At 40.3% G+C, this 13,954-nt stretch overlaps 1 protein-coding gene across 5 annotated transcripts in view; it reads right to left on the bottom strand.

Annotated features, from left to right (window-relative positions):
• Positions 1-13,954, bottom strand: part of jakmip3 (Janus kinase and microtubule interacting protein 3) — a 37,432-nt gene that overhangs the window by 2,033 nt on the left and 21,445 nt on the right. For 3 of the 5 annotated variants that reach the window (XM_034558941.1, XM_034558940.1, XM_034558938.1), the window contains 9 exons: positions 13,859-13,921; positions 13,443-13,541; positions 13,113-13,211; positions 10,621-10,680; positions 6,966-7,031; positions 6,579-6,647; positions 5,981-6,058; positions 4,564-4,794; positions 2,579-2,644 (listed from right to left, as the gene is read on the bottom strand). In XM_034558941.1, coding sequence (XP_034414832.1) covers positions 2,579-2,644; positions 4,564-4,794; positions 5,981-6,058; positions 6,579-6,647; positions 6,966-7,031; positions 10,621-10,680; positions 13,113-13,211; positions 13,443-13,541; positions 13,859-13,921 — 831 coding nt within the window. Of the gene's footprint in view, positions 1-2,578; positions 2,645-4,563; positions 4,795-5,069; positions 5,291-5,980; positions 6,059-6,578; positions 6,648-6,965; positions 7,032-10,620; positions 10,681-13,112; positions 13,212-13,442; positions 13,542-13,858; positions 13,922-13,954 lie in introns of those variants that run through there. The other 2 variants (XM_034558939.1, XR_004611668.1) reach the window with 2 other exon arrangements.

Here is a 13,954-nt window from a genome sequence, read left to right on the forward strand (position 1 = left end):
GCAGCAAAAGATCATCAGTATTAGCATCAACTTCTCTGAGGAATTCCCTCAGCATCGATGCTGGGTGGAAGAGGATGCCCTGAGAAGATTTATCATTTCCATCATTGTATTCATCACCTCAGCATGCTCATCTGACAGGGAGGCACAGAGGACAGATTGATGAATGATGCAATGGTAAGCTATGAGCTCTGGATTGTCCTCTTTCAGTCTTGCTACAGCTCCTTTCTCTCTCCCTGTCATAGCAGGGGCTCCATCTGTGGCTATTGAAACCACTTGTTGTGGCTCTCTTCCTCTCTTCGTTAACATCCCCTTAATGGCAAGGTAGATATCTTCTCCTCTTGTACTGGTCTGAAGGGGAGTGAGACCTAACAGGTCTTCACAGAATGCTTTCTGGTCTGTGTTGAAAAATCTGATGTACACTAACAGCTGAGCATTGTCACAGATGTCAGTGGACTCATCCACAGCTAAGCCTACACATGGTGCCTTTTGCATGGCTTCATTTAGCTGGGTTAGCACGTCCTGAGTTAATATTTCACTTCTCTTTGTGGCAGATGTTGCTGACATGGGTATTTGCTTTATCTTATCACAAAGCTCTTGTTTTGGTTTTCCGTCAAGTAGTGTTTCAGCGACGACACTCATGCATTCTTTGACAAGCCCTCCATCAGTAAATGGCTTTGTGTTGACCCAAAATCCAAGCAACTCTGAGGGAACACTCATGAGCATGTTGTTGGTCAGTGAATGTGTGGCTCAGGATCCTGGTGGACTGTTCATATTGGGCTGTGTTCAAAAAGTGTTATGCTTTGTCTCATAATGGCGTTTCACATTGGCACGGTTTCTGAACATATAAGACAGACTGGTGTTGTGCTCCCTGTGGGAAGTATGAACAGAAATGGATCTCTCCATTCCGGAATAAATGCTCTATTTTCGCTGTCCACTTTTCTTTTTCTGGAGAGCGGCATTTGTTCCTTATGTTTCGCTTCCTTTCGCTGCCTCACTCTACTTTTTCTCAACTTTCTCCGGCGCAGTCGTCCGTTTCTCTCCCTTTGTTTTCTACATCTATCGCTATCTTTCTTTTTCTTTCTATCGTCTTTTCATGTGTAACCTGCCTCTAACTTCCTCATCTGTCTGCGCTGTCTGTCGAGAGACGTAATGTTTAGCACAGAGAATGCATAGATTTGATTGGTACCCATGTATACCTTCAGTACATCCTGTATACCTGGAGCTACCTCTACATACCTTTAATACATCCTCTATACCTAGAGCTACCTCTGCATACCTTCCGAACATCCTGTGTACCTGGAGTAACCTCTGTATACTTTCGGTACATCCTATGTACCTGGTCTAACCGCTGTATACCTCAGTACACCCTCTGTACCTGGAGCTACCTCTGTATACCTTCAGTACAAACTATATATCTGGAGCTACCTCTGTATACCTTCAGTACAAACTATATATCTGGAGCTACCTCTGTATACCTTCAGTACACCCTCTGTACCTGGAGCTACCTCTGTATACTTTCAGTACAAACTGTATATCTGGAGCTACCTCTGTATACCTTCAGTACAAAGTATATATCTGGAGCTACCTCTGTATACCTTCAGTACAAACTATATATCTGGAGCTACCTCTGTATACCTTCAGTACAAACTATATATCTGGAGCTACCTCTGTATACTTTCAGTACAAACTGTATATCTGGAGCTACCTCTGTATACCTTCAGTACAAACTATATATCTGGAGCTACCTCTGTATACCTTCAGTACACCCTCTGTACCTGGAGCTACCTCTGTATACTTTCAGAACAAACTGTATATCTGGAGCTACCTCTGTATACCTTCAGTACAAACTATATATCTGGAGCTACCTCTGTATACCTTCAGTACAAACTATATATCTGGAGCTACCTCTGTATACCTTCAGTACAAACTATATATCTGGAGCTACCTCTGTATACCTTCAGTACAAACTATATATCTGGAGCTACCTCTGTATACCTTCAGTACAAACTATATATCTGGAGCTACCTCTGTATACCTTCAGTACACCCTCTGTACCTGGAGCTACCTCTGTATACTTTCAGAACAAACTGTATATCTGGAGCTACCTCTGTATACCTTCAGTACAAACTATATATCTGGAGCTACCTCTGTATACCTTCAGTACAAACTATATATCTGGAGCTACCTCTGTATACCTTCAGTACAAACTATATATCTGGAGCTACCTCTGTATACCTTCAGTACAAACTATATATCTGGAGCTACCTCTGTATACCTTCAGTACAAACTATATATCTGGAGCTACCTCTGTATACCTTCAGTACCTGGGGTAGATGTTATTGCCCTGTAGTTGCCCGTTGCCTTTAGATGTGTTGCTGAGCAGTAAAACACGTTGCTGTTTGACTCACCAGCTGCTGTTAGGACCAGAGGATGAAGGCCAAAGAGAAGAATAGAAACAGAAATAGAAACTGGAAGAAAAAGAAGCGGATAGCCAGTGGAAAGTCACAGGAAGCTGATTATTTACATCCTGACAGATTTTACAGTGTGTTAACATGGTGATGAGCTGTGTTTCTATTACCTTCTCCTCCAGCTCTTTTATCTGTCGCTTCTGTGCTTCTATGCTTTCCTCTAGTTCCTTGTTCCTCTGTTAAACACAAACATCATGTCATCACACAAAACTGTTTACATTGTACCTGTTTCAGTGTTTACCTGTTTTTTAAAAGCTTGCCTGTTTAAATATTTAGTGTTTTATAAATGTTTACCTGATATGTCAATGTTTACCTTTTGTTTCAGTGTTTACCTGAACTTTACATTGTACCTGTTATTTCAGTATTTACCTGTTGTTTCAGTGTTTAACTGTTGTTTAAAAGCTTGGATGTTGTTTCAATGTTTACCTTTTATTTAAAAGAATAACTGTTGTTTCAATGTTTACCTGTTGTTTCAATGTTTATCTGTTTAAATTGTACCTTGGCCCTATTTGTCGTACCTGGCTAACGTAGTTAGCTGGATCATTTTCCGGATGAGATTACACAAGTCAGGCCTTTTGGTTCCATGAAGCAAGTTCGGCAAAATCACCATAGCAACATATCCAAAAATTTGAACCTGCTCCAGGGCAGGCTCATTCAGTCTAGCTGGATAAACTGGCCACTCCCCCGGAAGAAAATGGCCGCTAACTTCCTCAGAGATCCCATTCATGAAGGAGCAATATTAGTTAGATTAGCGTTTTATAGGGAGAGAGTTCTTCGGGATCGCCAAGATCCGTTATCACATGATGATGACTTCCTATACGTGCACTATCGATTCTTCCCACAAGGAATTATTTATTTACAGAGCTTCTCGAGCCATACATTGAACACCACACGCCTTCGGGCATTGACTGTCTCACAGACTGTATGCAGATCCTTATGGTACATTGTTGTACATTGTCGGCAATGCAGAACATCGGGAAAGCCGTTGTATGCCGTGCTGTTCGTAAAGTTTATTTAGTGCTTAAGAAACTTATGGATGTGTTCATTACGTTCCTTGGCCATGTCCGAGTAAATGCAACAAAAGTTATATATGGTCATCTCCACATACATCTATATACACACATATATATTATCTACTTGTTCTGAAAGAGTTGAGATAGTTATTTTAGATCTCATTGGATGATGCATGGCATTAAGCCGACTGCCAGTAGGCACATTTAAAGAAATATAATCGGATTGATTGGGGTGATGAGGCACTTAAAATTAGCCGATACGTTTTCCCAACACTTATGCTGTGTACACAAAATTCTTGCGAGTAGATTCCATGCAAAGTCAATGCACAGACGAATGGGACGAATGGATGCACTGATCTTTCCATATTCAAATCGAAAATCAAAACCCACCTGTTCAGAACTGCTTTTAATGTGTTATTGTTTGCTCTATGTTCTTATTATTTATATATATTAGGGTCCGAGTAACTGAGAAAGTCCCTATTTGTTTTACCTGTAATTTTAGTTGTTATTTTTTTAGCTTTTAGGATGTTATAATTATGTTATGTAAAGTGTCTTTGAGTATCACGAAAAGCGCTATATAAATTAAATGAATTATTATTATTATTATGTATAAATATATATGTATATGTTATATATATGCAACATATTAACAACACGTCAGCAGCCTGTCAATAACACATCAACACAATGTAAGCAACATGTTAATAACACAACAACGTGTCAGCTGCTTGTTAAGAATGCATCAACACTATGCCTCCTGCCATGGCCCTGTTGATGCCCCCCCCCCCCTCCTCTCTTCCTCCTTCTGTTTCATGGATTGTGGAGGTCTGGATCGTGGTCCATGCCTATGTAACAGATTTAACGATCACACTTGCCATCGCTGGCCATTATTTGCAGGCACAATTATCCTGATTACTGAAGTCTGGTTCCAATTAACAAGATTGTTTGAGCATGGATCAGCCTTTGAGAAACAACATAGCCTGACTTCAATTAGCGGGTTAATTTAAGCTGGATAATAGGACATTTGATCGACTTAGTTGAACCACGTACGAGGAATAGGACCCTGTTGTTTAAAAGCATACCTGTTGTACCAGTTGCAGTAGTTCCATCCTCTCTCTAAGGATCTGGGTGTCTCTCTCTCTCAGCTCACACATCACAGAACGTTTCCATTGGTCCATTGCTTTCCTCAGCCCGTCCTTCTCGTCCTCCGTCAGTGTTTCAGACAGGCGACCCTGCTCCATCTTTAATCCCTCCATCCTGAACTCCTCCTGCTGCAGAGCCTCAAACAACATGGCCTCCAGCTCCAGGATCCTCTGTGTCAAGGACAAACATTTTAAGATAAGATAAGGATCCGATCAGAAGAATAAATTATAACTGTGCTTTAATTTATTTATGCTTTTAAAAATGTAAATAGAATAGGAATTAGTGACTGGTGCTGTTGTGGGAATCCCTGTATACCTGAGTTAATATTTGTTGCCCAGCAGTAAAACCTGTTGCTGTTATTTATGTAGAATTGATGATAATGACATGTTAAAGAACAGTGAGTGTTTACACTAAAATATATAATTTACTGGAAAAGGTTACTGACTGATGTTAATGTTCATCCTGCAGGAAGAAACTCTTCTTTTTCTGGTTGTTTTGGCCTTCAGTATTCTGCAGTCTCCAAGAAGGGAGAAGCTGAAGCTGAGTTCAGGTCTGAAGGTCTGCAGTGATGTGTCCTGACTCTGGAGGTGGGTCAGTCCTGGATGCAGGGCAGGCTGCCACCAATCATGTTCTCCATTGTTGTCTATGTCCTGTCCTGTTTGGTGGCTGATCCAAACCACACAGTGATGATGTGCAGAGAACAAACTGGATTATTGAGGTGTAGAACTGCATCAGCAGCTCCTGAAGCAGGTTAGACCCCCTGATCTGGAGGAGGAAGTACATCCTCTAATGGGTCTTCTTCCTGATGGTGTCTATTTTAGAAGTCGACTTGAGATTCTGAGAGATGGTGGATCCCAGAAACCTGAAGGCTTCCACAGCAGAAACAGTTCAGAATGGAGATGGGGGGTAGTGTAAGGGGGATTTCTCCAGGTGCTCCGACTCTGCCTGTCTCTCCAGGTACAATGAGATAATGCTTGACACCATTGGATCATTTAAAATCCAGTGATCCAATCCAGATCATCTGCACAACCATTATGTTAAGAAAGTAAAGAAGTATATCCAATTGTAAATTCTGTTTCTATTTTTGATGGATTTTGCTTTTCTTGGACCACATCGTGACATTTCACAAACATATGTTGCTCATGAATTGCAAAGCAGGAATGCAGGCGTGACCCCGGCATTAACCTGTCTTTTGTTGGACTGTGCAGGATCAGCTATTCTGGACCTCCTGAGTTGGTTTTCATATTTGTTTTGGCTTCAATGAATCGTTCTGCAACAACTTTAAAACAAAACACCACACATCTCTCTGGTTCATGATCACCTGCTTGTTGTGTCTCTTTTTCTGTAGCTACTGACCTTATGAGCCTGATCCATTGACTGCTTCCTGTAGTCCAACTCTTCATCCAGATAACCTTTCTGTTTACTGAACAGATCCTGGTAAACAACACAGAGAGGTCAAAGGTCACCTAAGGTTTCTGCTGCTGATTTGCTGCTGATCTGCTGTCAGACTTACTGGGAATCAAACAAGCGACTTCTTGTTTTCTCCATAGGAAGTAAATCCATTTGAAACAGACGATTTGAGACCAACTAACGAATTGTTTGACTCCATCTGCAGAACAACATCTGCTGTGGGTTTGTATGTTGTTTATGTACCAAACTTAAATACACTCATAAACAATTTCATTTAGTTTGATTGAATCTATCTTTCACCGTGACAAAAAGCTCATCTGTTGGTTCAGTGTAAACAATCACCAAACGCCTTCAAGTGGAATTCATTTGTGTTTGAGAACAATGTTGCCATGAGGCGTCCTCGTGGATTTTGGGGTAAGATGTCAACCATAAACTTCAACAGCCCTGTTTAGATCTGTCTCTGCTGTCACTATCTTATCGTTTTTTTCTGTTTCATATATTAGACTTTATAGACAAGAGGGTGAGGTGAAGTACATTTCTTTACCTTCTCACTTTCAATGTCCAACATCTTTTGCTGTAGAGCCGACTTTGTCCCCTCAATGGACTCCAACCACTGACCGGGGAGACAGGTAGAGAGACAGTTAAATGAACAAAGGGGGTTAATTGCTGTCCCATGCTCAGAGAGCATTTTCATCTTCAGGAGTCTTCCAAGGGGATAAACAAACATCTAACAACGTACACTAAAAACAGAGATAGAGGCTAAATAATTGAATGAGACAAATAACTGTCATATGGTCCTCTGGTACTCTGACTAACATGATGAGCTGTCCGGCTCAGCAGGAGGTCTGACATTCAAACACAAACTGTCAGGTTAGGGTGAACTGAAAGGACAGCAGGCTCACAGACTGCTGTGTTCAGGTGTTACTGTTACCTTTTCTGCTAGAGTTAGAACCGTTCTGGCCTGGATCACCACCACCTGCTCCTCATTGGACAGATTCTGCAAGAAAACCAGCCAACAACAACACGTCAATAATATAGAATTATATCAGCAACATGTTAATAACGTGTCAACATAACATAGCAACATGTTAATTACAAGTCAACATAACATAACAATGTATTAAAAACACATCAACAATGAGTCAGCAATATAGAATATCAGCGACATGTTAATAACGCGTCAACATAGCATAGCAATGTGTTAATAATATGTCTACATAACAGCAACATGTTAATAGCACGTCAACAACACTGAAGAACCAACATCAATACATCAGCAACATGTTAATAGCACGTCAACATAACATAGCATTGTCATATTCATGTAATGTGTTTATGTAACTGTAACTCTGTTCATCTGGTCACATGACATCTATTCATCTGTCCATCCGGGGAGAGGGATCCTCCTCTGTTGCTCTCCTGAAGGTTTCTTCCCTTTTTTCCCTGTCAAAGGTTATTTTTGGGGAGTTTTTCCTGATCCGATGTGAGGTGAAAGGTCAGGGATGTCGTATGTGTACAGATTGTAAAGCCCTCTGAGGCAAATTTGTAATGTGTGATATTGGGCTATACAAAATAAACTGAATTGAATTGAATAGCAATGTGTCAGCAGCCTGTTAAGAATACAATAACAACGGGTCAGCAATATTTTATTTATTTTTATATTTAAATTTATTTAACCAGGAAAAGCCTCATTGAGATTTCTCCTTTACAAGAGTGTCTTGGCCAAGACAGCAGTAGCACATTAAAAAAAGATTCAGACATACAACATAAAACAGTGGCAGACAATAAAAAAAGTTTAAAATAATATTTTTTTAGATCATAGTATGAGTAAAACCAAAACTAAGACTCAAGTCATCATATCCCAGTTCACACAGGTGGACATACCTCAGTCAAAAAAACATCTACAACCAGATGAACCTTCCTCCAACTTTTTCAATCTATTTGTCAAAATACCTAAAAAGACCAGCTCCCATAGACCCAAATCAGTCTGCAGCCAATTCCAAGCCGCAGGAGCAGCAAACTTAAAAGCCTTTTTTTCCCATTTCGAGACAGACGTTAGGGACAGATAGCAAGAATAGGCCGCATATGTAGGGTTAGGGTTAGGGTCACAACAAAGTGCTATCGGTAAGAGACATTTAAGTGCTACTAGAGTGCTACTACGGCTCTACCTTCCCTATTCAAGGTATAGTCGAAAAGATGTGTTTTTAGTTTGCGACGGAAGATGTAGAGACTTTCTGCTGTCCTCATGTCAATGGGGAGCTCGTTCCACAAATGAGGAGCCAGCACAGCAAACAGTCGTGATTTTGTTGAGTGTTTAGCTCGAAGTGAAGGAGCTACAAGCCGATTGGCAGAAGCCGAGCGAAGTGAACGGGCTGGGGTGTATGGTTTGACCTCCCTCTCCTGAAGAAACCCACTCTCGACCCATTTGAAGTCAATAACTACAGACCTGTCTCTCTCCTCCCCTTCCTTTCCAAAACTCTAGAGCGAGCTATCTTTAACCAAGTCTCCTCCTTTCTTCACAGTAACAACCTTCTTGACCCCCCACCAGTCTGGATTCAAGGCCACTCAACAGAGACTGCCCTCCTTGCTGTCTCTGAGCATCTTTCCGCTGCCTTTGACACAGTGAACCACCAGATCCTCATGTCCTCCCTCCAGGACCTGGTATCTCAGGCTCTGCTCTCACTCTTCTCATCCTACCTCACCGACCGCTCTTACCGGGTAACCTGGAGAGGATCTGTGTCTGAGCCTTGTCTCTCACTACTGGGGTCCCTCAGGGCTCAGTCCTTGGTCCTCTTCTCTTCTCTCTGTACGTACACCAACTCTCTCGGCTCTGTCATTCGCTCGCATGGCTTCTCCTACCATAGCTACGCTGATGACACCCAATTGATCCTCTCATTTCCCCAATCTGAAACACAGGTAGCAGCACGAATCTCTGCCTGTCTGACTGACATCTCTCAGTGGATGTCTGACCGACATCTCTCAGTGGATGTCCGCACACCACCTGAAAATTAACCTGGACAAGACTGAACTTCTCCTTCCAGGAAAATGCTCTCCCACCCACCTAACTATTAACTTCAACAACTCAGTGTTGGCCCCAACTCCGACTGCCAGGAACCTCGGTGTGACACTCGACAGTCAACTCTCCCTGACTGCCAACATTACCGCGACAACACGCTCCTGTAGGTACATGCTGTACAACATCAGAAGAATTTACATTGTCTGAATTTACATTTTAAAGTTAAACTAATTAATAATTAACTATACTAATGTTTACTGCAATTACATGAGTTGCCTAAACTTTCAGTTTTAAGAACTTAAAATGAATGAGCTACTTTACTTAGAAATGTTGAGGCAATCGGTTTCCTCACGTTTTTTAAGTAAAGTCAACTTATTACATTTTACAGTGTAGGTTGATCCGTAACAAGCTCTGTTATTATTATTTATTATTACTTAAGGTTATGTGTTAAAAATCATAAGTTGTCATACTTTGTTGAGGTTACCAAAATGTCTGTAACATTGTGCTAGCAAAAATAATTGTTTGTTTGCTTTGTCAGTCCCAGGAGCTTGTTGCCACGATGTGGGCCGTGAGAAACCTAATGTATCTGTGTCTGTTATGTTACCAGGTATGTTGAGTTAAAATGTCACTTTGTTTACATAGCCAGTCTGCAGTACTTCAAGTTATTTCAATTCAGTTTGTATAGCCCATTATCACAAATGACAAATTATCCTCAGAGGGCTTTACAATCCGTACACATATGACATCCCTGACATTTGACCTCACATCGGATCAGGAAAAACTCCCAAATAATAGAAAAAAACTCTTTCACAGGGAAAAAAGGGAAGACACCTTCAGGAGAGAAATGGAGTAGGCATGTAGTAGTAGGCATGGACCACGATCCAGACCTCCACAGTTATCTCCGTGTCCCCGGAGCTTGTTGCCATGAGGTGGGCCGTGAGAAACCTAATGTCTGTGTGTCTGTTACGTTAACAGCTATGTCCATGTCACAAATCTGCTGGAGCTTTCTGCCTGAATAAACAGCTGGTTGGGGCCAATACAAACTCAAGTGTGACTGAGTTAATAATACACAACGCAAGAGAGTACACAACTGCTACAATGCTGTTCATTCTGTACACATGACATATATTGCTTCAATTGAATTGAATAGTAAGAACACATCAACATGTCAGCAACATGTTAATAACACGTCAACAAAATATCATCAACATGTTAAGAACAGGTCAATAAAATGTCAGCAACATGTTAAGAAAAGGTCAACAAAATTTCAGCAACATGTTAAGAACACGTCAACACAGGGTCAGCAGCATAGTAAAAACCCATCAACAACATGTAGATAAATAAATACATTTTCATCAGCATTTTCACAAGAAATGTTATCAGCCAGTCACATGTGACAGCAGAAAGATGAGGGAGGATGACACCGTGTTAAACAAGAGGAGCAGCTGCCGGTTTAGGACCAAATTATCAGAACTGAACTAATAAATCTGGTGCTTCTGATGATAGAAGATCCAAATTGATTGATTTTACTATTGAAAACACATAGATGTACAAATTAAAATCAACATACACTTACGGCGTTATCTCCTAGAATGTCCAGCTTCTTCATCAACTCACAGATAGCAATGTCCTGAGGGATAGCAATAAACATGATTCAGGAAAACTAATAACTACTCAGGTGAGCTCAGGTGATTGTAGGTGTATTCAGGTGTGTGGACTGTACTTGTATGTCTCTTTTCTAGTCTTTAATAAGTGCTTTAACACGGAAGGATCCACCATGACGGAAGGAGCCAGCGTGATGGGAGGAGCTACCATGATGGTAAGATCTGCCATGATAGCAGGAGCTACCATAATGGGAGGAGCTATCATGATGGGATGAGATACCATGCAAGGTCATCAGGACTAACTAACATGCAGACACACACAATAGAACAGCAACATACAAACATCATATTTCTCTATTTTGTGCCTCCTCGTCTCCTCACTTTCCAGGAGCTATAAGCGAGGAAACATAGGTGTATCCTTTGCAGAGGTCCTTTGGGCAACCATGACAAATCAAAGAGAAATAATCTCAAATCATGGTGAAACTGTACAAATGACACTGTGATCAGATGATCACCCTTTGTGTAGTGCCTATTAAATTTACTACATTCTCTCATGACATTCACCTTGACGTAAATTATGTTTTTAACTTGAATATAGATACATCCAATTAATCTACTATAATCCTGATATGATGTTTACAAATGAAAATATGGTTAAATATTATGTCAATAAACATTCTGTAGTGTTCAGCATTCATTTCTGTGTATTTCATTTCATGTAGATAAAAAGAATTGAATTCAAAGTAAACATCTACGTTGCTATGAACACTGATGCTCATCTTAAAGAGATCATATATATGATACATCACAGTTATATATGTAAGTATGTATACATATACATATATAAGAAGAAAACAAAACAAAGGATAATTTAAAAAAAATGAGGTTTGCTCCCTGGTATAACCATCAGACTTCGCAAACTAAAGCAAACATCACGCAAGCTTGAAAGCATATGCCGTTCCACCAATCTGGATGAATCACACTTAGTTTGGAGAGATGGTCTTAAAACATATAAAAAGGCTCTCCGTAATGCCAGAGCAGCCTATTACTCAGCAGTAATAGAGAAAAATAAGAACAACCCCAGGGTTCTCTTTAGCACTGTAGCCAGGCTGACAGAGAGTCACAGCTCTGTGGAGCCGTGTATTCCTATAGACCTCAGTAGTAATGACTTCATGAACTTCTTCAATGAAAAGATTTGAACTATTAGAGGCAAGATTGATGATCTCTTGCCCTGAACCAGTGCCGATCTGCCCTCAAGTGGAGTGGCCTTGGAAATGGCTGTATAGCCTGGTGTATATTTGGATGGCTTTTCTCACATTAACCTAGACCAATTGTCTTCAACGGTTTCTACTTCTAAACCGTCTACCTGTCTCTCCCGACAAGGCTGCTTAAAGAGGTGTTTCCTTTAATTGGTACCTCTACTAGATATTATCAATGTGTCTTTACTAAGATGTACCGCAGTCCTTCAGAGTAGTACCTTAAGTTAGTACCTCTCTACTAGATATTATCTATGTGTCTTTACTAACATGTACCACTGTCATGGTCTGGGTTTTGGTGTATTGTTTCCTGTTTGAAGTCCTTGTCTCTTGTGTCATGTTTCCCTGCACTTCCTGTCCCTGTGATTGTCTGCCCTGTCCCTGATTGTTCATCCCCTCAAGGATTGCATTTTTTCATCTACGTAACATTTCAAAAATCAGTTACATCTTGTCTCAAAAAGATGCAGAAAAGCTGGTTCACGTGTTTGTTACTTCCAGACTAGATTACTGCAACTCCTTATTATCAGGCTGCTCTAATAAGTCTCTTAAATCCCTCCAGTTGATCCAGAATGCTGCAGCTCGTGTACTTACAAAAACTAAGAAAAGAGATCACATGACTCCTGTATTAGCTGTTCTGCACTGGCTCCCTGTAAAATCAAGAATCACATTTAAAATTCTTCTCCTCACCTACAAAGCCTTGATTGGTGGTGCACCATCATATCTTGGAGCTTGTAGTACCATATCATGTATATATGTATATACATGAATATATACATGAATATACATATATATATATATATATATATATATATATATATATATATATATATATATATATATATATATATATACACATGATACAACTGTATATACATGTATATATATATTTATATATACATGCATATACATATATATGTATCACAGCTGTATCATCTGTGATACATCATATGTATTATATTAATTTATTCGATGTCTATATAAAATTACGTTGCGAGGCAACAATGTCTCCTTTGTTTGATGCCCGTTTCCTCGACTCCTCGTAACTCTCCCAAGATTCCTCTGCTTGCGTTGCCCGTGGACAGGACTTACAATGAGGAGAGGAGGCAAGGAAAGGAATCGAGGATGCACAAACAAAAAAATGACAACAGCCCAAAGTGTCCTCAGGTGTGTTTACAGGTGTACACGGGTGTAGGGTTACTCACAGAGACCCCTTCAGCCTCGCAGTAGATCTGTAGGGGACTGAGGCCTTCTGGGAAATGGAGTTGTTGGAAGTTAATGGCAGGTGAGCGTCGCTCCCTCTCCTGAACAGTAAACATGGTTTCCATAGAAACAGAGACACCCTTGTCAGTGTGTTTTAACTTTTTGTTGTTGGTCTGTTATTATTATTGTTATTTACATATGTTTTATTTTGTTGTTTACGTCTGCTATTCATGTTTTACTAAGTTTATGTCAGTTTGTTTTAACTTGTTGTTGTTTATTTCTGTCTCACTGTTTTGTTGATATGATTGATGTCTATGTTTGTCTGTTTTTACCTCAAGCTCTAAAATCCGAAACTCCAGCAGTTCGTTTTGATCTCTGACGTCCTGGATTTCATCTTCCAGCTGCAGCTCCTCACCTTCCATTTGTTTTATCTGCAAATATCAGAAATATATGTTCAGAGCCAGACACAATACCAAAAACATTGGGTCTGTATATATATGTACATACACACACACACACGCACCCACACACACACACGCACACACAAACACAGCATGTATTTTAAGTTTCTCCATTAACAGTGTCTCAATGATATGTGTACACATGGATGATGACTATAGCTGGATTACTTCTTTCTATTTCTAAGTGGATTTATAGATAGACATGAGAGAATGATGAGTTAATGAAGTCACACTGAATGATATCAATATGTTTCCTGTGTTTTAAACAAACCAACAGATTTCTTCACCTTCTCCACCAGCTGTTGATTTCTTTGATACAATGCCTGCTTCTCCTCGACCCACTTCACATCCTGAGAGACAGACAGACAGACAGACAGACAGAC

This window comes from Cyclopterus lumpus, chromosome 19, assembly GCF_009769545.1.
Source record: "Cyclopterus lumpus isolate fCycLum1 chromosome 19, fCycLum1.pri, whole genome shotgun sequence".
NCBI lineage: Eukaryota > Metazoa > Chordata > Actinopteri > Perciformes > Cyclopteridae > Cyclopterus > Cyclopterus lumpus.